The sequence below is a fragment of the Calypte anna genome, chromosome 5 (assembly GCF_003957555.1).
Source record: "Calypte anna isolate BGI_N300 chromosome 5, bCalAnn1_v1.p, whole genome shotgun sequence".
NCBI lineage: Eukaryota > Metazoa > Chordata > Aves > Apodiformes > Trochilidae > Calypte > Calypte anna.
In genome coordinates this window covers 4,837,177-4,864,686 of record NC_044250.1, presented here as the reverse complement: position 1 = coordinate 4,864,686, position 27,510 = coordinate 4,837,177, and the positions used below count along the sequence as shown (strand labels likewise).

Below are 27,510 nucleotides of genomic sequence, written 5' to 3'. Positions count from 1 at the left end.
GGCTGAGCTTTTGTTTCATGTAAAGACACTGCAGACAAAGCAACAGCAGTGGTTTGAGAACTCCTGTCTCTCCATTTGGGAATCTGGAGATTGATTTTTCTTTAGTTTAATGCTGTTCCTCCTGCCAGACTTTAGTGCTGCTTAGTCAGATCAAGTGGTAGGATATCCTTGAGGAGGTACTGGATACATGGCCAAAAAGATGCTTTCCTGTTCTTTCCCCTGAAATAGCCAGAAACAGGAGACCAAACAAGGCAGACTTTGAGCTGCATCAATAAGTTCCAATAAGTCTGGTGAAATACAGAAAAGAATAATCGTTTCCTCCCAGAGCTCCCAAATTTTCCCAGCAAAGATCAGAGGGAAAGCACACAGAGATCAGAATTATAGCATTAGGAAGCAAGGTTTCTAAAAAGAAAAGTGATCACATTTAATTCTACTGCAACAGATATTACTAAAAGAAAGAATAGAACATGCCAAAAATAAATTGTGTTAAAATTTGTGAATTTTGATGTTGACAAAATGTCTATAAATGGGACATCTGTTTGCACTTCTTGGAATGGTTCTTGCTATTTCCTTCATCAGGCAAGTAATCAACCCAGTATATCCTGTGTGAAAAGCCTGTACAAAACTTTGTTCTTCCAGAAATGAAGGAAAAAATATAACCCACCACATTTTTTACATCAGTTAAATTAATTAGAGAACAAGGCCAAATCACTTTCAAGAAGAATAAGTAGCCAACATGTGATATAAACTCCTTTCAACTTAGATTTGATCATCCTTGAATTTTGAAGATTCATTTCCCCCCTGGGTTTTGATAAACAAAAATAAAACAGGCACAGCACTATACAGAGCCATGGAGTTTCTTAATCCTGACTTTATTTTGTCTTTTTTTGACAGAAGCATCTATCAGTGCTACCCAGAATATGCTTCCTATTTTTACTACCATTTTGTTTCCAAAATAACATTAAATTCAGTCAATAGAAGCAAGCAGCAAACATTGGCACCTCAGACCAGGCACACCAGGAACGGCCAACTCAGGCACTGGAGCAGAAGGAGATTCCTGTTCCCTTTGCTTACTCAGAGATAACTTTCAGGGTGCAAACATTTTGTAAAACAGTTATTTTAGAAAATCCACAGATTGATATAATTATACTCTTGATTGATGTACATCAGAACCTGCCTTTCTGACAGACTGGCCAGAATCCAGGCTTTAGTCTGTCAGAATGTCATTGAGTAAAAAAAGCCACTTTGGCTCAACAAGGCCCACAGGGCAAGATCCTAAATTCATTCATTTTTTTTTCCTTAAAGCTGCACTACCAGAGCTTCCCTTAGTGAGGATGCTGGAAGAGAAACCATGCAGACCCTGAAAGTCTCACCCTTTGGCAAAACAGAATCAGACAGCAGAAATATGGAGCATAAATCTATGACATAGAAAGATGAGATTTTGGTGATGGTTCACTTAAATAATCAGTTTCTTGTTCAGGTTCAGCAGAATGTTGTTGGGGTGAGGGAAAGATTAAGTAAAGGAATACCCTTGCAAGAGTGCTTTCAATGAATATTTCATCATCTTTTCTCACAAAATTGAAAACTTTTGAATAGAAAAGATGGGGAGCAGCTTTCGAGTGTCAAAATCAAGATGTTTGTAATATAAAGGGCAAAGATACCACAATGAGATGAGAGAAACCATGAAGCATGGACTGATTCAGGTTATTTTGGTGACTTCATGGAATTCTGGTACTTAGCAATTTCTTCCTGCCAAGTTAGGGAAAGCAGAAATCAGTTTTAGCCTCTTATTCACAGTCCCAGTGCCATGTATAGTGTGGTAACTGCCAACAAATCTATCTCTAATGACTGCAGTTAATTGACTTGTTATTCTTTATCTTACAAGGAGAAGAATGACAGAGAATAGCAATTAAGAAAAAGAATATTTAAACCACAAGAAAACCTTGCTGATAAATGTTAAGGATTTCCTTTCCAAAATGCAGTACAAGAAAATTATTGGTTTTAAAATACACAAGAGAAAGGCACTGTAGAAATTGGTTTGCACTTTAGGACTCAGTTAAGATTTAGCTCATATTCAACATACATCATTCTGTTCCTTTCAATGAAATCTAAATCTTATTAGCAACATTGAAATGATTAATATTAGTAACTGACTATATTATGAGTTTTCATAGAGCACACTGCATTACAGAGCAAAACAGAAGAACAGCAGCAAAATAAGGAATGCAATTGCTTACTTAATGGATTTATGATACATGATGTAATTTAGGATGCAGATTTCAAGTGCTAGTTCATTTTGACAAAGAACATGTATTTTAGAAATAGCCAACTTAAATGTTCAACCAAAGCATTAAAATAAAAACCTGAAGCCAATTCACTTTACAAAATATGGAACTAGAGAGGTTTGGCATAACCACACTGGCTCAAGAGATTGATGTATTTGGATCTGACTTCCCCATGCCTCCCCAGAGGCAGGAGCCCAACTATGATAAAAATCTAAATACTAATACTTTTCTACATACAAATATATAATTCCTAAAGATACTATCTCAATTTATTATTTTACCAGCAATCTAACACATTTTGGGGTTGAGACTAATAGGCAGCCAAATTTTTCCTCACCACGTGCTGTTGGAAAAACACATTTGTCTCTTCCAGCACCACTCAAAACCCTTTCTATTTATAAGATTCATCTTCCTGCACAGATAACCATGTATAATTCTCTCTCCCATGATGCCCCTTCTAAATTTTACTCATCTTATGTTTTCAGCAAGTTGTTTTTCGTTTTTTTACATCAGATTAACTCAGGTCATTACCATACTCATATAAACATCACAAAGGTCAGGAAAATCTAGAGATTCTATTCATTTATGATGGTGTAGCAGTGTCCTGGTTTGGGTGGCTGGAGGCTGACATTCCCAGTTCCAGAGTATGTCTTCAGTTGAGCTGAGACTCCTGAGTGTCATTCTTTTAGCTATTCAGCCTAAAGATCTACTCAGCTGGAAGATCTTTTCTTCCTTGGCACTGCCCTCTGTACCAAAATTTCATTAATAAAACAAAAAATAATCCTGAAGCTAATGAATAATTTAGAGATGCCTAAAGAGCAGAGGCATTCACCTCTCCCCCAGGGGGTTATGACTCCTCTCTGCACAGGGCTAAAATAAATGGAAACGAAGCTGGATATAGAAATTTTATTTTTCCCAGAGGCATCATTTCTCTTCTGTGCTCTTCCTCCCTCTAATGAGCTATTTACTTTCAATTGGAGAGTTGTGTAGGTCAACTAAGTCTTAGTAAAGATACTATAATGATTTATAATTGTAGATTTTATTTCCCAAATTCCCTCAGTAGCAATAGATGAAGTATGTCTACAAAAAGAATATGCTACCCTTGCAAGTATTCCTATGACTTTCCCTGATTTGAAAGATCAAGTCAATACTTAGAAAACAAACCAGTGCCTTTGGTAATGAAGGGCAAAAAAATAGGTGCAAGAGTCAAGTTTGAACAGCCTGCCTACAGCAGGGTGTGTCTTACACATGGAAAGCCTGAACCCAGCGATGATAACACTGTGTTTAGCTCTTTGAAGAAGTGAGCCTCTCTGCTTAAATCTTTTGTCCTTGAATAATGAGCATAAATTGACAGGCAGGTCTCTAGTAGAAGGTAAGAGGCAAGTTGACTGTGTGGATGGGGAAACCACTGAGATATTTAAGATTTCTTAAAAATCTAAGTTTTATATGCTATTTTAACAATATGATTTAAAGCAATGAGTTGGAAGGACATGAGTGTCGTGGCAATCAGTCCACTCTCCTTATATATTGATAAATCTGGTAGTAAGCAAAGGAGACTTTTCTGGTGATGCAGAAAACATTTGTATTCTGTATTGATAGATGCACTGATAGCTGTATCTGGGCAGTATGCAAAGAGGAAAATAATTATGTCCTTAGTACAGGGTCTATAAGCTATTGCTTATATTGTTTATTTATTATGTATTATTTATTATATATTATTATTATTATGTATTATATTATATTATATTATATATATATATATTATATATATTATATAATATATATAATATATTATATTATATTATATATATATATTATATTATTATTATGTATTATTTATTATATATTATTGTTTATTATGTATTAATAGAACAGCCTTATGGTTCATGGACCTTTATACTACCTACCATTTGTTGGTGATCAGAGGAGAGAGTTCTTTAAATACTTTTTTAAAAATTTAAGATCTAGAAAAGCATTGAGCCCAGATATAAGATTCCCAAGGCTGAAACTACAGAGAGTCCTGGGGGGTGAAGGAACTCCCCAGCAAGAGGGCTCTTTATTAAGAGCCATGGCTGAGCAACGAGAAGTTTCTTTTGGTGACATGTGGAAGGAAATTAGGACTTGTTTACACTGTTCCATTCAGACTTCAGCCAACACATCACTGGAAACTACTAAGGGCCTGCTTATTGGAAACACTGGTAAAATACACATATCAAGGAAAATTTTATAAGGCAAGATATGAAATTGCATTTGCTTTAAGCCATCATTAATGAAACTCAAAAGTACTATGACAATATATCAGAATTATAGCATTATAATCCTACTATTTGACAATTTTAATGTGTAAGAACAGAACCTAAGTAGAGAAAAAAATTACAGAAGTTTGTTGCAGAGTTAAAAATATAAAAGCTTTATATACATTATGCATCTACTGGAGCCAAATGAAAGCTGCCAGTCTTCCACTGCAGGTTAGCTGTCCTGTCACAGGATAAAGTGTCCCTTACATTCAGATTCCCATTATTTGTCTGTGCTTTGTCATAAAAATCAAATCAAAATCAAATTATCTGTTGGGGGTTGAGCAGGTCAAAATACACATGTAGGCCACATGTAATTCTTCTTAAAAGGTATTTCCTAGAAGAATGACCATTTAATACCTCAGAATAGCTGGGATTCCACTGAATAACTGCAGACAGACCCCTTGTTTATAGTGGACAATTCAAGGCAGTCACATTCTGTATTTTCCTTGACTATGAATTTTAAGAGAAATTAAAGTTTCATGGTGCTTAGTTAATTGGCTTTTTTAAGACCTATTGTACACCTATCACAAAATAAAAGCAAGAAATAAGACATACTGCTAACGGAAAAAAGACCAAACAAAACTCTTCCAGCATGTGCAGTCTCCTCTTTACAAGCACTGATGTGATAAAAAATACCAGACAAAAGAGGAGCCCAAGAACTGAGTAGCAGAGAGCAGAGCTTACACACACACTTTGCAAAGTCTACTATCAGAGCTGCTGCTGCTGGGGTTGCTCTAATATACAGAAACCATAGCATCTCCTATAGGAACCTTGTTTTCCAGGTAGTACCAAGGTACCAGTCTCCTGGGCTCTTCCTACAGCAGTGCCCTACATGCTAGAGTGATATTTTAAAGGAAATGTGTTCTACCCTTTACCCAAAGTGAAAATTACTTTACATATTGCATGCATGTGACAGCAGAGTATTCTGTATTTTCCTTACTGAGTTTTAGACTTGCAACATGTTGCATGAGTAAACAGGCACAGATTTGAGGAAATAGTTTTATATAAATACATGCTTACCAGCTGGTGCAGAGTGTGAGCAGTGAAGTTGAACACCTTGATAGTCAGCAGAGGATTCCCTGAATTTGCCTTCCTTAAAATCTGGTTTAGAATCCTTTGTGCTCTCAGTGGCATCTGAAGAAAGTTGATCCAGCTCAATTAGCAAAGCTGACATAGTAAGACAGTCTCAGTATAACTCAAAATGAAAACAAAGCTGAACAAAACAAGAAGTTCAGCTTCTCCAAACTTGCAGTCCTAAGAAAAACAAAAAAAACCCCAAAAAACTTTCTATCACAAAAAAAAAGGGAAAATTTCCCCACACTGCAACAGTGCAAAATGTATCTAAGTCAATGACTAAGAAACTGTATTTCCACAAAGCAGCTCTGAAGCTTTTCTTAATTATTGCAAATCTTTTCCAGGGTAGAAAACTACCAGTTTAAAAAGTTCTTCTGTTCTTTGCAACAACATTAATATGGCATTTCTATGTAGCTGCCACAAAAATCACCAGGGTAAGTAGAGCCATCTGTATGCCTGCTAAGTTGCAGAGTGAGTTACTTTGTTTTACAACTAATTCACACTTCATTACCCTCTGGCCCAGCTGGGAGGAGCTGAGCAATGCCAATGGCTCCAAGTGCATCCCCCAGCCCAGCCCTGGCAGCCCCACACTGGAAGTTCCTTGGGCCACAGACTTGTTTCCTCGGGGAACACTCAGCTCTTTGGCTGGGGTGTGTGCAGCAAGATAAACGGCCACAAGCTGCATCAGTCCTTAAAAACGAGCCAAAAAAGAACCAAAAAAAGTTTTAGGGAGCCTTGAGAGTAAAATGTTTCTTTCTAGGCACAAAGCACGAGTAATATTAAGGAAAGAGGTTTAATCTTTGAAGCTTTTCAATTTTTTTTGTTTGTTTTTTTTTGTTTCTAAACTAAACTAAACTTGGCAGGACTCAAAGAAAAGAATGAATTTCCAGGCTGTTCCCCCAGGCAGGCTGAGAGAGGCACCCGCTGGCCAGCCAGGGAATGGCATGGCCACCAACACCCTGGCAGGGGATGCCCAGGGAGGGACCTGGGGTTGGAAGGCTTGGAATTCTGCTGCCAACATTGATTTTCCTTTGGGAAGGGCAGAGCTAATCAGTCATGACTTGTAATTTGTTATAATGTATCACACATGAGGTTTGAGTGGGAAAATTGCCAGGAAAGGTGATATATGTAGTGTACATATATATACATAGATCCTAAACCATTCCCCTTTTATGACATCAAACTGAGTAAAATTTAGTTTGGAGTCCAGCTATAAATACTTTTAAATACTTATCATCACTTATAAATACTTTTTCCTCAAAAACCAACCAAACAAAACTGATCTTGATGTCAAACTGAATTTTCCAACTTGTATAAAAAAGTAGGGTCACATTTTCAGTGTGTATTTGAGGGCTGTGGATTTTTTTGTTTAATACAAGAAAAGTGAATGTTTGTACTTTGACTAAGAAGTGTAAATATGATTTTCCCTTTGTCCAGCAGATTGGTGTTTAGGAATGTATGCAATGGAAGACAATTACAGTAAATATTATTCAAAGCACTAAGAGTCACACAACTTTTACTATAAATCAGTACATTGATGTGAAATTCAGGTTTGCATTTGCTGTTAGATAACCAGAAGTCACTTTTAATCTCTTCAAAGTTCATATGTAAAAGTCTTTTAGATGCCCAGGATTTCCTAAGTGCCAAGCAACAACTGCAAGCCCTTCTCCTGTATGAATTACAGACTCAGGGAATGAGTTTGAAGCAGACACTAGGTGTCTGACTTGCTTCATGACAAGATTTGCCTGTAGCTAAACAGAAAGGAAATAAGAATGATCAGGGAGAAATTTATCCTGAAATAAAAGTGGTGGTTTGGTTTTTTGAGTTTTGGTTTTTGTTTTTTTCAAATATATATAAACACATGTAAGTATAGATGATGTGGCTTTATCCCTTAGTAACAGTGAAGTCTGCAGCATGTGTGTCTGAATACTTTTGGGCAACAAGATGAGCAAAGAAGCCACAAAATTTTGTGGCTCAGCTCTATCACTGGTCATACCCGGCTCTCTGCAGAGAGCCTACTCCATGCCAAAAGCAAATGTCAGAGGCAGACCTGACATTTCAGGGATGTTCTCACAAGTTCCAAAGCATAGGAACAGAAATTCCATATCAGTTTTCCTCCTCACCCTGCTTTTTTTAATTTTATTTTTTTTTTAGCCCTTGTGTTGAAGGAGCTACTGCAGAGGGAAGGGTATTTTTTGTCCCTTTCTTTCATGGTTCACCAACCTGGCTGCCTCTTCTGGAAAGGAAAGTATTCACAAGTGGTACAACAGTTCCCCCAGCAGCAAGTTCTCCTTCAGAGAAAGGGCTGCATGACTGGTTAATGAACTGAATGCTCTATTAGTCAATAATTCCACTAATTCATACCATGTCTTGTCTAAAGAAAAGGGCAAACATGACAATTATTGCTTTATGGACAAGCATTGATAAATTTTCCTCAGATGACTTCTAAACCCCCTCTGTGGTACACATGACCAGTGTGACAGAGATGTCAGTCTAATATCCAGGCAATTCTAGCCTGTTCAAGGTAATTTTTTAAAATAGTTTCAGTATTTTATATCTCCAGAGTTAACTTTGATGAGATATGAAAATCTTGCTGAAATTCTCTTAAGGAAAAGGCTTCTGATAATGTAATACATGCATAACTGATTTGGACTTTTTTAAGTCTGGACAACTGCCTCTCCTTGGACTACAGTCCTCATAGTTTGGTGAATAACTCTTGGACTTCAGGGAAAAATTCCCTGCTGCAAAAGAACGAGGCCCGATTGCTGGGTTCTCATTCACATTCAACACAACATTAAGGGGAGATATTAAAAATTAATTGCAGAAGAAAGTTGAGGCAACAAGTGAGAGTGTGCTCTTATCAAGAAATCAGTCTTGATTGTTCCCTGTCATACAATGCTTTTCCTTCTCCTAAGGGAGTTAAATATCTAGTCGTAGAACAAGAGATGCCTTGGGTACAAGCAAAAATCAAACAAGACACAGATTTAGAAATTCAGGTACCTGAGATCTTTATTAAGCAAAGGAGATAGAAGATTAAATTTAATGACATGCAACACTTCAGAAAGAAAATACAAACAAAATGAGAGCATTTCAGGGAGCAAAAAGACACCTACAAATGGTGTCAATGTTCCTTGTCCACATTCCTGAAGGGAACAGAGAACTTTTCATGATGGACACAAAGAAATAGAGAAAGTTACAAAGAAAAAAAAAAAGGTATTATGTGCTGAAGTTTGGGTTATTCATTAGCATGGGTAAGGAAAAAGCTTCCAGGAACAAAAAACTGCATAAAAGGAGGAAAAGAATCAAAACAAACCTAACTGCTGTGAATCTGCTATTGAAAACTGCCCAAGGCATTTTGCATATGCTTAGCTAACCCAGCTGACTCCATCCACTGATGATAACCTCCAAGGCAATCTCAGACTTGAAATAGAAAGACTTCAAAAAACCTATCCACTGCCTAAGGAACTTAAGTTTCAGGTTTTGAAACTTAGACACCTAACTTGCTTCCCAAGAGGATCATTGCTAGTGTTAAAAAGAGTTTCAGGGCTGTATCTTTATCTCTGCAGCCCAGGGAAAGGAAAGAGGAGCTTGACAGGTTACTGTCAGCAAGCAAGGATGCTCCAAACCAACCAAGTCATCAAGTCTGGTCCCCTGTGGTCACAGGCAGACATTCAATTCCCAGTTTTCAGAGAAAGAAAAGGTGAAATAATAATTGAGGAATATTATACCACATATCAAAGGATAAGCATTCTTGACTCCTACAGAGCAAAAATAATCACAGGATTACATGGGAGCAGAAAATGCAGCCCAGTCCTATCACAGCCTTTTCAAGCTACCAGGAAATCATAGTGAAATTTAATTTTCTCCAGAAGTTGTGTTTTTTCCCTGAAGTTACCAAGTTTCTTTCACTATGAGGACAGTCAGACATTGGAATGGGATGCGGATTCCTCCACTTTTGAAAGTTTCAAGTCTCACCTCAGTGGGGTGCTGGGACTTATCCTATAAGCAACAGTATTAGAAGGGTTGGACAAAATGATCCCTGAGGTCCCTTCCAACCTGACATGCTATGACCCTATGATAATTTGAACTCTGCTGCCAGTCCCACCAGAAATACTGTTCAGTTACTTGAAAATTCTGAAGTAAGGCTCTGCTCCTCTTGCTTGTTTTGCCCTGATCCCCTTTACTTTTATTGCTGGTATAGAAAAGGAACAGAAAAAAAGGAAAGAAAAATAATCAGATCACTTTATGAATATTCTTAAAATTAATAAAATATCAGAAGTACAACTGGGATAAACATTTGGCCAATTCTTTACTCATTGGAGATAAGAAGAAATCTCTAAAACAGCCAAAACTATTAGTGGATTCATGTTGCATTTGCCAAATAGTTTTACTTCTGGAAAAAAGACAACAACATTTTCTACTTTAGTTTCATTGATTTTGTTTGTTTGTGGATTTTTTAAACAAAGAAGAGATTCATGTCAGTGATCTGTTTCCCCTTTCCCTGAAAATCCAAATCTTCACATCCAGTTAAGAGAAAATATGAATAGAACATGATAATAAGTAACCAACATACCCACACATTTTGAAGAGATACTCATGAAAACTGTATCTATAGCCAGAGCAAATATGCCAACTCCTTCCATGGGTTCCATCAGCATAAAAAAAAAAAAAAAAAAAAAAAAAAGGAATAAACACAATATTGTGTTGCTAATTGAAGTTAAATATTTACACAGCTCTTATGTCTCTAATAAAAATTTGAGAGCCTAAGCTTGCCAAGAGCTTGGACAAAACAGGTGAATATCTTCCAAAAAATGCAGGGATGCTGTGCCCATAGAGCTCTACACAGCCTGGAGCAGAACCCTTAAAGGATTTTGAGTGGTGATTCCTCACACTGCCCCAGACCCCAAACCCCTCTGCTTTAGGGAGATGCATAACTACTGAGAAAACTTTATTTAGGATTTTGTTGAATGAGTAAAAGAAAGGAAAAAGATGACCACTAAGGAGAGGCTGAGGGAGCTGGGGGTGTTCAGCCTGAAGAAGAGAAGGCTCAGGGGAGACCTCATCACTCTCTACAACTCCCTGAAAGGAGGTTGGAGCCAGGTGGGGGTTGGGCTCTTTTCCCAGGCAACTCTCAGCAAGACAAGAGGGCAGGGTCTTAAGTTGTGCCAGGGGAGGTTTAGGTTGGATATTAGAAAGAATTTCTTTACAGAGAGGGTGATCAGGCATTGGAATGGGCTGCCCAGGGAAGTAGTGGATTCTCCATCCCTGGAGATATTTAAAAAGAGACTGGATGTGGCACTCAGTGCCATGGTCTAACAACCGCAATGGTGGTTCAAGGGTTGGACTCGATGATCTCCGAGGTCCCTTCCAACCCAGCCAATTCTTTGATTCTATGAAAGAGGAAGAAGCTAAGGAGGGGTGACATTACAGCAGTGGCAAGCTTATCTGTCATGTCAGAGTGTTGCGAGACAAACCTTAGGGCACGGCGCTCCAAGGTCCAACAGTTGTTCCAGCAGAAGTCCACAAACAGTGCCCTGAGTTGGTTGCCCTCAGGATTGATCAGCCTGGCTTGGTGCTACTGCTCCAGATTCCACTGACCTCTCTGCTGGCTTGCTCAGGAGTGAGCTGAGCTGAGCTGAGCTTGTGCTTCAGGCCTCACCTTTTTTTGGTCCCCTAATCCTGCTCATGTGCAGTTGGGGCCTGCCCTAATCAGGCACAGGTGGGTTTAACACAAGCTCATGCCCACTACCTGGTAATTAGTGGCACCTGGTTGCCTCATTGCCTCATTTCACTACATCAGATGCCATCAGGATGGCAGTAAGTGAAGAGCAGCATTGGAAAGCAGAGGTTCCTGGCAGGATGTTCTTGTCCTGAAAATATAGGGTTGTCTTTCCCTATTTCCCATGGGTCAGACACTGATGAGGAGCTCTGTGCTCCTGTGTACTTGGGAAGTTTAAAGGAAGCTGAAGAAAGCAAGCTCATGGGAAAACAGATTTGGAAAAGCATCAACTTCTTTATGAATGTTTGTACTAAATTTGGTATTTGATGTTAAGTATTTGAATGTGCTTGACAAAATAAGATCAGTTTAGTGTAACAAATTCTGATATTACATCTTGGCTGGAATTACTTTATAGCCAAACACAATGAAAACTAAAGGTGCTTTGCAATACAAAATATTCAAACTTCATTTAAAATATGTTCAATTCGTAGAGCATAAATATGCCTTTAATACAAGTAAATTAGAGTCCAAAATTTATTTATTCTGTGTTACCAAAACACAGAGATGAACAGGAAGAGCAGCATGGAGGAAAGGGTGGGAAAAACAGAAGGTAAAAGAATGAGCAATGCTAGGCAGAGATCTGCTGGATTACAAAATTGATATTAAGAAATAAATCATAGGCACTAGAAGGAAGTAGCATTATATAAAGGCTGTAAGAATGTGCTAAACCAAACTGCCACTCACATTTTTTTCAACAGACAGAGTTCACATCACCTTAAAAATTCTTTAACTGTGCTGAGAGCTGCTGTTCCCCTTCTGTGGTTTTGTTTTTAATGTGGGTGAAATCCATGGGATCAAATTAGTAACAGAAATTACCTTTAGATACCTAATAGATAACAAATGTTACATTAACTGAACAATTGACTGACTAATGTGAACATTTTAAATCATTTTATAACTGTTTAGATACAGCACTCTCCAACTTAATGAAAAACTTGATAAATTGCCTTCCTCTAGGGCACATAAAACATAGTGTTGGTTCCATTACAACAAGCAACAAATAAAGCACTCTCATTGTTTGGGCATTGCTTTATAATCTGAATATTAACATTTGATGTTTTTGTTCCCTTGAGAAACTGGACTACTGTGATTTATTTAAGATTTGGAAAAGTGAACACAAGAGGATAAAGATTAAAAATGAGAAAGGAACAGACTGAAAGGAGCAAGACAAGTCTGCCAGGAGGGATGTTCAGCATAATGTCTACATACCCAGCACTTACAGAAAGCTGTGCCTCCCACTCTCTCTCACTTTGGATGTATCTGCAGTTTATTGCTCACACTTCAATAGTCCCAAGAGATTGAGCACAACTCCTCTGAAATACACAGGGCCAGACCAAAAGACAGAAGGCAAAACTAAAGAGCATAGGGAAAGATTTTGAAAACAAATTGCACCACAATTGCTGTCAAACCTGAAACACTGGAAGTACCACATTAATTCAGCCCAGGCTCCAGTGCTGACATTAACCATTTTATGCTACAGAGCTGATTGGGAGAAGAGGATTACTTCAAAAATAACTTTCCAGTATGAAAGATGGAGTTATTACTGCAACCTTTATTTGTTAGTCTGCACCTTCATTACATGTAACCACCCCAGACAATACACTTAATCTTAGAGGACAGAGAAGTATTTGTATTTGTCTGGAATTTTTCTCCATTCTACCAATGGATAAAAAGTAGCCATTGGCTAGTCACCAAGATACAGCAAGTGTATTATATATTTAGTGTTTTATCCTGAAGACAATAGGCATGGGCTGTAGAGATACAATCACAATTAACAAAAAAACCCAACCAAACAAACAACCCCAAAACCTCTCCTGCCTTTGCAACAGCAAGAGAAGAAAATGAATTTTCAGTTGTCTGTATGTATCTATTTTATAGGCTATATTCTCCACAGTAGCATCAATACTTTATGGAAGAGATGCTACATTTTTCACTAATCTGAGCTGTTTCTCCAGGCTTTCTAGTACTCTTCCCAGTGTGCACTGCAGTGCAGAATATGGAAATATGTTTTGCTTGATGTGTAATCAAACTTTCAAATTCATATCTAAGCATCACACATTTCATTGGATATAAATTAATTTTCTCTACAAAAATGAGACTTGGAAAATTGTTATTAATTATTCTAGCCCTCAAAGATATTGCAGATAGGATTGAAGAGTCAAACTTTTAAGTCTAGGACTGCATTGCAGGCAGACTTTTCATCCCTCGCCAAGCAGAAACTTGTAAAGTGACTGAATTTAAAACCCTCAAGCTCAGTTCTTATCCCAAGTGAAGCATCTCTCATTTTCACAATTCTTCTATCATGACCAAAACGGAGCAGAGCACATCCCAAAATGCTCAGTTGTGAGCAGTAACTGTGAGTAGTTTGTGTATCCTTAAAGAAGGAAGCAACAAAAATACTTGGAGAACAAAGCACTTGAAGTTTGTGGAAGTGATGCTTAACCACAGACTGTCCCTTCAGTCTGACAGCCACAGCCTTGAACCTCCACTTAAATGTTTGAGTCAAACTTTCACCCTAGACCTAAGGTCCTGTCTCCCTTTTCAGCTGTGGTCAGAGGATGAAACGTTGCTCATCTCTCATCTCCTCAGTCAGCAGCTCAAGTGCCTGTGATGACAGCTGCTAAATTGGGATTTATGTTTTCCAGGCTGAAAAAGAAAACATGAACTCCTCAAACAAAAGCCAAGTGAGAGAATTCTTCCAGTGCAAAACTTGAACTGTAAACCATGAAATTAGGCTGTGCTCAACTTAAGAAAGCACAACTGTGAGCATGGCACTGAAGAACTTGCTTGGGGTGAAGTGGGGTTTAGATCTCACTTAATACCCACTCCCAAAAATCTGCACATACTCCTGAAATCCTTAAGTCTGAATGTCAGGACTACAGAAGGTTAAGGACAGAATGAGTGAAGAAGAGCAAATAAAATTCATTACAGACTGAGTCGAAACACAAGCTGTGTGGTTTTGTTTGGTTGGTGGGGTTTTTTTTTGTTTGTTTGTTTTTTCCTTTTCTACATTCAAGTGGCAATAAGCACATCAATAACAGCAGGAATAGAGGGATAACCATCTGTCAGTAAGAACAAGATGACATGGGAAACAGACACTAGACATAGAGCATAATTCAAGACCAGGCTGTTGAACACAAAACTGTTTTTTCTTGAACATAGGAGTTAATTTTTTGTGGGTTTTTTTAACAAGAAAAAAAAACTTTTTTGATTCTTCTGCATCTAAGGGATGATTTTAAGATTCATATAAAGCATGTGTGCAGCTACAGAATTTTAACCACGGAGGAAACCTCAAAAGTACTGAAAGTTCAAGATTGTCAATTGAAAAACATTTTAAATGCTTAAAAAATTGAAAAGTTTTCACCAAAGGTGTTTAGTTTGATTGATTTGATTATAAATACCATTCATAGAGCCCTAAAATGAATTTTAAATAGGTACTGCTCTGTTAATAGGCCCTGTAAATCACAGGCCTAGGACCTTACAGAAGAAACTACAGAAAATTAATACATCACATATTAATTTGATTAAATTGTGACAGTTAACAGAATATGTCAGGCACCACAGTACCCCACTAAACAGAACCCTAGGACTTTCCTCTGTCTATACTCACAAAGACAACCAGTATTAGACAGAGTGAGGAGAATTCATACCATTGGGGGTAGAGAAAACAGCACTGATTGTCTTAATTTCTCTCTCTATATATATCTATATAACATCAAGGGATTACTACAGCTCATGCCAGTTCAATGAATCAGTGTAAGAGAGATTTATGTTCCACTGTTTCACCTGCAAAGGGCAAGTGCTCTTCTGAAGTGATTTTAAAGGAAAGAATTTTTGTTGAGCAGCTTATTGGCTAAGTTAATTATTGGGATTGTTAGGCAGAACTCTCTTCAGAGTCCTACTTATCATCACAGAAGCCATAAGATGAATCGACTCATTTCACTTTTAAAGCTTAAAACTGAGAAAAGAAAGAATTCTAGAGTAAGGCAGTTGAATCAGCCTAAATTCCCAAGTGAACTGGTACAGGGTTTCCTGCTTGCAGATACAGCTGAAGGCTCTTGAAATGAATTATGATCTCTCAAAATAAAGAGCTAAGATCAAACAGAATTGCTGTCACAATATACCTACTAATTTGTACAAACTAGAAGACAAAGTAAAATATATACCTGGTAGAAAAGAAAATCACCTCTTATTTACACCAATGATTGTTGTAATTCCAGCTCATCAGACCCAGGTTCCCTCTCTTACTCAAAAAATTCTCATCCTCTGTGCTACTGTTATCATACAAGAACTGCTTTCTTTCACATGTTCCTTAAGCCCAGAAGAATATAAGTCAAACTGTTAGAAAGTATTAAAATATATTAAGCCTCATTTCCAAGTATTTTTAGGGGTTTTTTTGGATGTTGATTTTTTGTTTTTTGGGATTTTTCTCCCCCTAGTAACCACACTAACTTTTGTCCAGATCTTTTAAAAACTCTTAATAGTTACACACTAAAAAATAGTATTTTAGCTCAGTTTCCTAAAAAACATCAATTCTAATAAGCCAAGACATGTTTCAGTAATGCAGCTACTCCCAGGGAAGCAGAAAAGTGTTCTAGGCAGAAATGAGTTGCATTTCAATCACACAAAGTTGTATGTCTGAAAAAGATTACAGTATACCAATTATATATTACCTATCAATACATAATTATGTGGCATAGCAACTTTTTATTTTGTGATAAGAAAATGGTTGAAACATTTTGAGTGCCCAGCTAGAATCACAGTGTTTTGTGGGAATACTCTACGATAACTTTCCTATAGATTTTCCAAAGATCAAAAGCATTTGGTGAACCTTAAGTTAGCTCCTATGAATAGAAAGTGTTGCACAGGCTGCATCAAGAAGATAGAGGGCTTGCTCTTCTAAATTCTTAACCAAATATATGTTTAGTTGGTATGAGGAAGCACAGGAAATAATAAAAAGTTAGAAACTCGGCTTTTATTATCTCCCCACTTAAGATGAAAATCAAGGAGTTCAAGGATAAAGCAGTTTTGAGCAATTTTTCAATGATATGAAGGTTCTAATATAAAAAATGCAAATGACTGGATTTGTACACCAAGGATAATTATGGCAATAATGAAGTTCATGAGAAACCTAGACAGTACTGGCAGAAAACAATTCAGTAGGAGTAGCACTTAATCATCTTCTGGGGCATTATCTTGCTTGGAAACAATCTAGTGTTTAAATAAACAGGCTAAAGCTTGAGGAACAACCCAGTCTCTCCTCTCACATTTCCCATTAGTCTTAAACCCAGAACTCATTACATTCATATTTACTCAACAGTTTGTCATGCTCCAAATCTCATTAATGAAGCACAAATTTCCATTCACATTAATTGCAAATTAACTCTTCGAATGCAGTTTGAAGACTTTCCAGATATATTTTGTAAAAAGTATGGTATTCAGCTAGTACAAGTACTTGTCTGCAGTGGCACTCTTCTGAAGAGTTCAGAACCTTACACTGACTTAAGAAGAACTTAAAAAAACAATTTCCTTGGTTAGTTGTTTTCTGTCCATTCAACCCAAAGGCACTGACATTACTTATAAAAATGCCTACTAAGGGTTTAATCTTGCTTTATTCCTTCTCATCCCAATGAGCAGATTGCTTTTCTTTTCATTGTATATATTTAATAAAATGTCTTAATTTACAGGTTTTCAGCAAGATTTCAGTCTGAGGAAACACATTGTTGTTTGAGAGCTGCAGTAATTTCTACAGATTATGAAATGGGCCTTTTTTCAGTTCTCTTTCTAAGAACTTGTTCTTTATTGCTTAAAGAAAACAAAGCAACAAAACAAAAGCAAGCACTCACTGCTTCCAATCAGTGCTTGCTTTTTGGATTGCTTTGCAGGTACAGTTCAAGCTTACTCTCAGTATGAAATGAATAGCATTGCTCAATTTTCAGTGGCACAAAAGAAATGTGAAGGCCACGTCCCCTACTCCTAAGATTGTTTGGAATTTTGGGCGACTTCTCATCTTGTTGCCTGTACGTAAACTCATGGGATGGTTTGGGCTGAAAGGAACCTTAAAGGTCACCTCATTCCTGCATGGGCAGGATCCCCCTCCACCTGCTCAAAGTCCTGTCCAGCCTCTCCTTGAACCCTTCCATTTCACAGGCAGGCTCCTGTCCCTTCACCCATTCCATGCCTTAGCACTTGCACTCGGTAGCTGTAGGACAGACCCCTGCAGAAGGTTTTGCTTGAAGGTGACCCACTTCCCAAATACTCCAGGTACCAGAAAGCCAGCTGCTCTTTCTGTCATGCTCCATTAACACCATGCTACCCACCAGATTTTGAAGCTTACGTTATAAGGAACACACAGAAATAAAAATTTATCCAAAGGGAAAGCTTCATACCCACCTTTCTGGTGAAGAAATACCTGGATAAATCTTTGTAGAAAAGGGCAGAGGGAAAAGCTTTAAGAAACTGATACAACCTCAAATTCCCCCAACTACTTCCTCACAAAAGGGTTTTATTTTTGTTGTTGCACATAACTATTTTAATGAATTAAGAAAGTTTCTTTCAAGGAGTCAGAGCTTAAATACCTCTCTGCATGCCATCTTGTTATGTCTTTGGTACTGATTTCAAATACAGCAATGGGATTAAAGCACTTAGGCAGGATAACAACCTCCCAAGTGCTTTACAAATCATCTGTGGAAAACTGAATGTCAGTCACATCTGACTAATTTGTCAAAACTGCATTAGAGAAAAGGAAATCTTGCATCATGCTTTACCTGCTACAACTGCTGCTGTACAAAAACATTCTTTAAAGAGCTTTCAAAAGATTTTCCAGATTTAAAAAAAGACACAATTCAGATAACCTAATTTCCAGAACACTTGGTCTCCTATTTAGGAAAAGATAAAGAAAAGATATTGAGAAATAAAAACTAAAAAACCCCCCCAAAACAGATAAATATTTTGGCAAGCATGAATTTTGAAGCTACTTGCAGAAAAAAAAAAGTGAATGCAATTGCTAACACAAAGACAGTCACTTTGACACAGCTCCTATGAAATCAGAGGCTGTAGATGTGGGGAGAGTACTATAAAAAAAAAATAAAATTAAGGTTAGTACAATCATTTAGACCCCCAAATTAACCAGAATTCTGCTTTGTTTGTAAGAGAATGATACCACAGGGTTCTAACAGTCAGGTATACTTTAGGCAGATGGGTTATACTTAATATTCATAGACCTCACTTCTCTCATATGTTTTATGATGCTGGAGTAAAAGCACCTTATATCTTTAGTCCAAAGCATGCAATATTTATGCTGTGCTTAGTGTAATGAAATGGGTTTGACTGATGTTCTGAATGCCTAAATAAACCAAAGCCTGTGTTGAGGCAGGAAGAAACATCAGCTTGGTCACCTGAATATCAATAGTGAGGTCCTGGCTTTCCAGAATAAATGAGGAAAGAGCAAGGTAGATCACTCTGCTTCCTCCTTTAAGATGGGACAGCAAAATTCCTTCTTTCTCCACTTTTAAATACTTATGTACTTATGTCTACTTTTGCATCTATCCGATGTGAACAGGAATCAAGCACCAGCATCATTCATGAGCTTTAAAGTGTTTCCAGCAGCATTTTGCAGTTAGAGATAGTAGGAAACCAAAGCTCCAAGAGATGCAAGAGATTCACCTCAGTCCTTTTTGTGAACCATGAGCCCAGTATCAAATAAAACTGACACTTTAGGAAAATTAACTGATAGCTTTGGTATTCCTTCACAAGATAAGGAGAATAATCATTGAATAAACTGATGGAAAATAAATTAATACATCTCCTAATACATGGAAGCAGTTTCTTTCCTGAATGTAAAGTAAGATAAGTACAGCGACACATGACTTACAAAGAGTGAAAGATAAAGATGTCCCAGGAAGAAAAATTTAAGTTACAGACATAGGTGAAACGGGAAACAAAGAGCAATATGAGTCAAGTGTTTTCCACATGAATAAAACCAGAGGTTTTTTTCATTGTCACTGCACATGAATAGAATTACAGCTTAGCTTTTGCTTAAGATTATTTAGAAATATTAATTTTGTCAAACTTTAGAAGCATCTTCTAAATTTTCATTGTAAGATGCACATTTCAGTCCCTACACACCTACTGTGAGACCAGCTCTTCCTCTCTCTTGCTCCTGAGCAAATTTTTTATTTGTCTATCTCTGATATTTTAGTCAAAATTCTGTCTCATAAAACATCCACTAATTCCTGTAGCTAGTTGGGTGCAGGTTTGAAATACTTTTTCTCTCACCACGTGCAACCTCATACTGATAACGTGGCTTTTAAGAGTTTTTACAAAAACTAGAAATAGTCTTGGTGTGATAGTTTGAGATAGTCAGTTAACAGGGAAGTCCAAGAGCACAAGAGCAGCATCAAAATTCACAGGCAGATATGTTCAAAGCTTCTGGGTACTATAATGAGAAAACCTGGTACACAGAACAGTCAAGGCTATTGAATTCAGATTTTGCACAGAACTGTTTGCACTTGCCAGCAAAGGCAAATACTCCCCTAGAGTAAGAGTGAAATTGGAGCTGATCAAAGTGTAGTTTGTTTTTTAATAGAACAAAGGAATTATTCTGATGTTTGCTTTATTGGACTCATAACTGCTCAGAATTCACTCTGGGTTGGAAGAACGTGCTTGTAGCCTGAAAACTCACACTTGTTTATTTAAGTACCACCTTTTTCCACCTGCTGTTTGGATACAGTCTGTCAGTCACATACCCAGTCCTTCAATTAAAACATCCCAGGACACCTACATGGGTTGATACTTCTAATTCAGTTTATAGAGCATTCCCTGTCCCAAAAGCATTCCACACCATTACCTAGAAATACAGTTTTAATTGCAGTGCTTAATAAATATGAAGAACACTCTTCTAGATCCTGATGCTGTATATAAAACCCTGCTGTCCATCATAAGGTAGTAGCTGAGGTATTTTTAAATGTACCATCTTGATTGGCAGGCACTAGCAGAGAAGCACAGCTAAATTTATGCAGCAATCATTACTAGAAATCCATGCAGATTTTCAAGATACCATGATTAAGGGGTTGAAAACATAAAACTATAAGAACTTCAGAAATGCTACTCAAATCCCTTGAGGCTGGTGCTTTGTCCCCAGCACAGGAGATAAGCAGTGCCACACAGGTGTTTGTGCAGTGCACGTGGATGTGGCTCTTCTGACATCCCTTTTACCCCCCTACCTTCACAGTCCACATTGCAGAGAATTCATTTCTCTGAATAATTCCTTTTTTGACCATGCTGAAACTGTGCCTCCACAGCAGCCTCTGAGGGCAAGCAGTTACTGAAATTCATTAAACACCATGTACTTCCTTTCACTTGGTTTAAACCAGGCCAGTGGGATTTGGTGAATGTATGTGCCACCTTCAACATCTCCATCACCATCAAACTTTCATGAATTCAGGTAACCTCCCCTCATCCTTCCCCACTCCTCATAGCAATTCTGACCTTTCAGGCTCTCTTCTCAATGCAGCTGCTCTGTCCTTGAAATCCCTTCACTCTCCCTTTCCTGGCTCCATGGGGAAGTTCCTGAGATGAGAAGATCAGAGCTGCTCATAGCATTCAAGTCATGAGCACACCAAGGCTTTATACAGCAGCAAAACAATAACTCATCTCTTGCTTTTCATACCCTTTCTGCTGCTGTCCAACATCTTGCTAAGGAAACTATTTAATCAAATATGTTATATTGGTAATATATTTAATATTTCTTAGTTTTGAGAGAAATAGAGGTTGTTTGCATGTCATCCTGCTCTGCTCCCTCACATGCAGTGTCACTGACTTGTGTTTAGGGCTCTGCCACACAAAAATATTCAGGTGCTGTTTTATTTCTTAAAAAGATAAATTTCTGGTACCTGCAAAAAAACCCAGGTTTTTTTCCCCCTGTTTTTTAAGCTGACATAAATATTGCATTTCTTAATATTAACCTAATTTTTAACTAGCTTTCATAACAAGACTACACAGGACAGAAACTATGTCAGAACATACAAGCCATCTAGGAATTTTGCTCAGCTGTGATCACAACAAAACAAAAACCCAGCCTCACTGCAGTGTGTGCTCCCTGGTGAATTTGCATGCATATTAATTTATCTGATGCACTGCAAAAAAGTCTTCTCTTTCTCACCTGTCATGTCAGACCAATGCGTGGTGTAATTAAAAATAAACAGAACAGATGGTTCTTTTCTTCTTTTCTTTTTTTTTTTTTTTTTTTTTTTTCCACTTTTTTTTCCCTGGTGATACCTTTGGCTTGCATTCCTGTATTTAGTTTTCAATACTTTTCTACATTTCAATAAACCAGTAGTTAAATTAGATTTTTAAGTCTGGTAGCAGCAGGAAAACCACCAGAAAGGGTCCATTTTCATTAGCTGCCCACATGTGACAGTGACATATATGACACCACACCTGAGGATGATGTCCCCAGCTAAGTATCTTTCAGATGACTGTAGTGGGCTCAATACAGAATGTATTATACATTATATATACATTATGTATATATAATACAGAACCCCCCATTGTGGTTAAGGTTTTCTGGCAGTCTTTCAGGATGCCAGTCTTTTAGCTTTCTATGAGCTTCAAATCTCACAGTCTAAACATCGTCATTGCTTGGCTCCTTTAGATTTTCCCAGAGCTTGTATTTCATAATCCCTAGGAACCATGATTCTTCATAGCAGAGTAGCATATACATTTTTAAAACAATCTGTCCCCTTTGATCTTAGCTATACCTTTGAACTTCCTAATCCTAAAGAAGAGTTTTTACATCCTGAAGTTGCTACGAAATCTTTTAATAAATAAACTGCACAGGGGTGGGTTTTTTAGTCTTTTAAATAACAGATGTAGGGCAAAGTTAATAATTTAACATTCACCTATAAAGCTGATAGGAAGAACTTGGCAAATTTTCAAGGATCTCTTGGTCTGACAGGTGCTGTGCTGAACCTTGCTGTGTTTGGTTTCTTCCCTTCCTTCTCAAGAGTTTATTCTAATTCACCAAGTGGCAAAGATAATTAAAACGTACTTGCAGCAGAAACAAGCTGAGGAGACAGGATCTTTGTTGAATTTTTTCATAGTAGAGCTTTGCTTGGGTCTTGATGCCTTCTCAGCTGCTTATGACTGAAAGGAAAGCACACTTTAGCTTCAGCCTGCTAAGATGTCATTGTTTTAAAAATGATGTGGTAATCAGGCATGGAAGGCTGGAATCAGCACCACTAAGGCCTGAAGGGACAGGTTCTGGATACAGCTATAAATGCTAATGAAATCCCAGTTAAGCTTAAGGATAGATGGTGTAATATTGTAGCCTCCACCATCCTGTTTTTTTGCATTGAGAAAGGTTTTTTAATATTTTGTTAAATATTGTGAAATAAAGGAGAAGAAAAAGATACAGAACTGTTCCTCCTGCAGACCCCATTTTGATAGCCCTTTCCTCAGAGTATTTTTGCTCAGAGTCTCTCCTACTTCAAGGATAATGCTGCAGAAATAACTCAGAAAGTCACTCAAATGTAACTGAACTTTTTGACTTTGAATTTCAAGCAGCAAATAAAAAGCTGAAATCTCTTCAAAAGCTGATATTTTAACACTTTAGCTGTTTCATGGTTTAGGCCCAGCCGGTAACACCCAGGCCTCTGCTCCTCACCCCTCACCATGGGACTGGGAGGAGAAAATCTACCAAAAAGCTCAATAGTCGAGCCAAGGACAGGGAGATTTTCATCCCCCAACTATAGTGACAGGCAAAACCAGACAGACTCAACTTGGGAAGGAAAAAACCCTGATATAATCTACCGGGAGAAAGAGAAAAGATGACCAGATCCTAACACCGTCCCCTCGCCTCACCCGCGCCTGAATCACTTCAGTGCTGCAGCCCCTCAGGGCACGGGATGGGCAGGGGGGGTTCAGGGTCAGAGCCTCACACGGTGTTTCTGCTGATCCTTCCTCAGGAGGAGGACTCCTCACAGCTTTCCCCCACTCCAACGTGGGGTCCCTCTTACAGGAGAGTCCTTCAGGAACTCTTCCAACACAAGTCCCTTCCTCAGGCACAGACTGCTCCAGCCCAGGCTGCCCGCAAAGCCATGGCTGCTTTGGGAACAGTCACAGGGATCCTTTACCCCCTCTCCTTGATCCAGCACAGGCTGTGGCTCCCTGTCTGTCCACCTGTGACACCTCCCTGGCAGCAGTTCCACATCTGCCATCCGTGATCCTTCCAGGACCACACATCCATGTCCACCCCACTCTGGTCCTACAGGGACCGCTCCACCGCGCTCCTCCATGTCCTGTGGGAGCACTGCTGCCATCTTGCCACGACCTGCAGGGACATCACTTTCTGCCCTTCCTTCCTCCCTCACCTTGGTGGCTTTTCTCTCAGTTCCTCTGCTCAGGTCTATTTTATTATTATTATTTTTGCAGTTTCATTTTCTCTCTCTGGAATAAGTTACTCCAGCTTTCCATATCTACTCTGCTTTTGCCAAGGAGCTTCCAGAAGCTTCCCGCCGGAGCCAGCCCTGTGCCCCCCTCCAGCTTCTGAAATCCCACTGCCCAAGTTGGTCGACGCTAAACTCATACTACAGTAATCAAGTGTTTTCTATTCTAATTCTTTTCTATACATATAATTTCTTCATGTAAAATATGCACAGCATTGTTTAATAGATGTGTAACAATTCCCACAGTTTTACTGTAGCCAAGTAACTACTTATTCTATAAAATTGTTTTTTTTTTAGTCACTGGCAATTCAGATTCTGCAAAATAACATGCTTTCCAAGAAAAAACTGGATAAAGAAGCACCATTAAAGAAGAGATTGCTAGAAAAAGTAATCACTATGTGCATCTGAAAGAAGTGATTAGGTTTTGACACTTCTACCCAGTCCACCACTAAACAAAATTTAAATAAACTTCCTCCAAGTTTGGATGTCACTCACTCAAAGGACAGGCTCATAAATAAACAGAGATTTATTATGTTTTTCTACCTCATGGTCTTTTTTTAGGATGTGTCAAAACCACGATTTGGAAGAGAGGTATTATTATGAGATAGCCCTTCACCAAGAGAAAGATATTTGTCAAAACTCTCATTACCCCAAAAAACCCCAACAAAATAAAAAAATATTTTAAAATTGAGGGTGAAAATATGTGCATATACATATACATATATACTTCCCCTATAATTTTGAAATCCACAGTCTCAGGAAGAGAATCTGTGCTAGGAAAAGAAAAACAAAACAATAACCTTAAGCCATTCACTGCTTAAGCATTCTGGTTATTGGGTTATTCAGTTTACAACACATATAATTCGTAGACATTGATGCTACATTGCTGAATTAGGCCATAAATGTGGGAAGGCAGATATATTAAATCACAATAAACTCTCAGACAAAAGTGTTGAAATTTATTAGGTTACTAAAATAACCAGATGGATTTACAGATTTTCATTTTGATAGATTTCCATCCACTTTTATTATGGTGTTGTTTTTCTGTTTGTTTATTGGTTTTTTTTGGGTGGTGCTCATTTTGGTTTGTTTTTTGGTTTTTTTTTTAGTTTAGGTTAAACTGCATTTCAGTTCTAATTCCTTTTCAACCAGGTTCTTAAGCATCATTTTACTCTTCTTTCTGGATCACATTTTTATATGTTTTATAACAGTTAAGTGTGTTTTCATAAACATCCATTAAAATTTACATAACAGACGTTCATTTAAAGTTAGCACACATCCTTCCAGTTTTTCTGAATGATTTGTCTAAGTAAACAGCTTAAAAGAAGCTGCAACCATTTGTGTGTTTATCAAGCATGGCTTGTTATATATAACTCTTGTACAGAAGCCATTTTGAGAATTAAGATACCAAGAGCCCTAAGACAAAGAAATACAATTTTTACTTTGCTGTGTTCCATGGACAGTGCTTTCTTCTTCACAAGTAATTTCTACTCTAAAATGCAACAAACAACATCAACCATAGAGACAAAATATATATAAATGAAAATAAAAATACTTCAGTCACACCACAAGAAGAACCATCAGTGCAATTCTTTTTAACTAACATCGTGATGATACTCTGCAGTTGAGTACATGGGGTCTCATTACAAGTGATAAAAGCTTGTCTGCAGAATATAAATCCACAGGTACATCTGTAATTTAGCCATAACTGTAAATCTGGCAGCACCCCACCACTGGCTATAACCTGCCAGCTGCTCCCTGGCTGAGAATACAACTTTATTTTCCAATAAAAAGGGAGGCTTTAATGCTTCACCTTCATTTTCTCCATTTTTAGCAGCTACCCTGAATGCAAAGGAGCTGTGGTAGGATGGGTGGGATCATTCATGAGGAATGTCTCCCACCCCCATGTGCAGAAAACTGTGAAAAAAAGAGAACTAAAATATCAGCAAATTACTTAAGCCACAGAACTTCTCTTGGTCTACACTCTATGAATTTGAGGTGGAGGATTCATTGCAAAAAGTTCTTGAGAAACCAGAGCAACAGATTAGGAAGCCAATGAACATTCATCAGCTTGAAGAAGGTCAAGATGTAGAAAGAAAATTGCAGAGCACAACACACCAATAATAATAATAATAATAATAATAAAAACTTGAGTGAATTAAAATTAATTCCTCCAGTGCCATTGCCAGCCTTGCACATAAAGAAAAAAAAACCACATGGCACTGGTTAGAAGTCACAGCAAAGGATATTCCATTAAGGGGAGAAGGAATAAATCCTTAAAATTTCAAGGATTCCTCAATTTCTGAGACAAATTTCCTCAGGAAGAAATTCTCTCTTGTACAATCTTCATTTTAGAAACTAGAAGTTTACCTGGACAACACCTTGTGCAACCTGAGCAGCTCCCATTTTGGCCCAGCTTTGCACCAAGAAGGACCAAATGACCTCCAAAGGGCTCTATAATCCATGAATTTGGCATGAATTGCCAAAGAAAACAATGTAGCTAATGAAAAGGTATTTTTTTTAGTTTAAACTGCATCCCCAGCTGCTTGCCATTTGAGCCATAGATTAATTTTATGGCTCATACCAAAGCTGTTGCATTCACAGCACTGCCTTGCAATATCAATAAATAAAAACAAAATCCTGTATATTCCCAAGTGGATGTACTGAGGTGCTTCAAGGTAAAATTAATGAGAAATACACACATTTCTTTTGTTCTGAATAACTTACTCAGCATATCGAATCACTTTAAAACTTACTTATGTGTCACAAACAAAATTGGTTTCCACCTTCTGTTGGCTGCAACCTTAATTGGGATTGGAGATGGAGTAGAAATACACTATTAAATAGCCTATCATATAGAAAATTACAGTTTAGCCTTGCATTTGATGTGTAAAGCCTTGGTTGACAAGTCTTGTTTAAGCACTTGTGAATTATAAGCACATTGAAGACCACAGCTGGTATTCTTCATTTAAAGAACTACTGATGTAAACATTTTGTTCTCAGCTTGTTTTTCTGTATTCTGTTGGCACTTGCTGAGCCAGTGCCAGTAACAAGTTTTAGAAGCCAGCACTGTTCCATACATACCAGGAAAGAATGAAACAAAACAAACAAAAACCTTCATATTTTATGTCTTCATTTAATAAATGAGGCATTACACTTTCTCACTGGCTGGTTTTGTGCATTTTGGCCATTCACTGCATGCTTAGTGTGATGGATACAATAGGAAAACTCCTGCAGACTCAAATGGTGTAGTTTATACACAGAGCAGTTAGAACACAATCCATCTCCTTTATATCCTTATTTTTCTATGTCCAAGAGAAATGAAAGCCGTAGGAGGGAAGAAATACTGTAACTGCTTTTGTTCTGTCCAACTTCAGGGAGCAGGGTTGTCAGGGCACTCCAGGGAGATGTCCTACTACTAGGAATAAGGAATGTTGTTCTCTCCATGTAAAATAAGGTAAGTCTCAGTAAAGCAAATTACTTCTGTGCCTAATTTCTCTTCATTTTTGCCCACTTATACTGAAGGGTAGAGACGTCAGCAAGTTGTGACTTTGCTCTGCAGTCTTGGCTCTTTTAAATATTCAGGATGAACATTCATCTTGGATATTCTGGAATTTAGTCTTACAACT

General features: G+C 37.8%; 1 protein-coding gene across 1 annotated transcript in view; it reads right to left on the bottom strand.

The window, feature by feature from the left end:
- Window positions 1-5,756, bottom strand: part of ANO3 (anoctamin 3) — a 101,188-nt gene extending 95,432 nt beyond the window's left edge. Inside the window, exon 1 of the mRNA XM_030451179.1 lies at window positions 5,603-5,756. Coding sequence (XP_030307039.1) covers window positions 5,603-5,756 — 154 coding nt within the window. The remainder of the gene's footprint in view (window positions 1-5,602) is intronic.
- Between the last annotated feature and the right edge of the window lie 21,754 nt (window positions 5,757-27,510).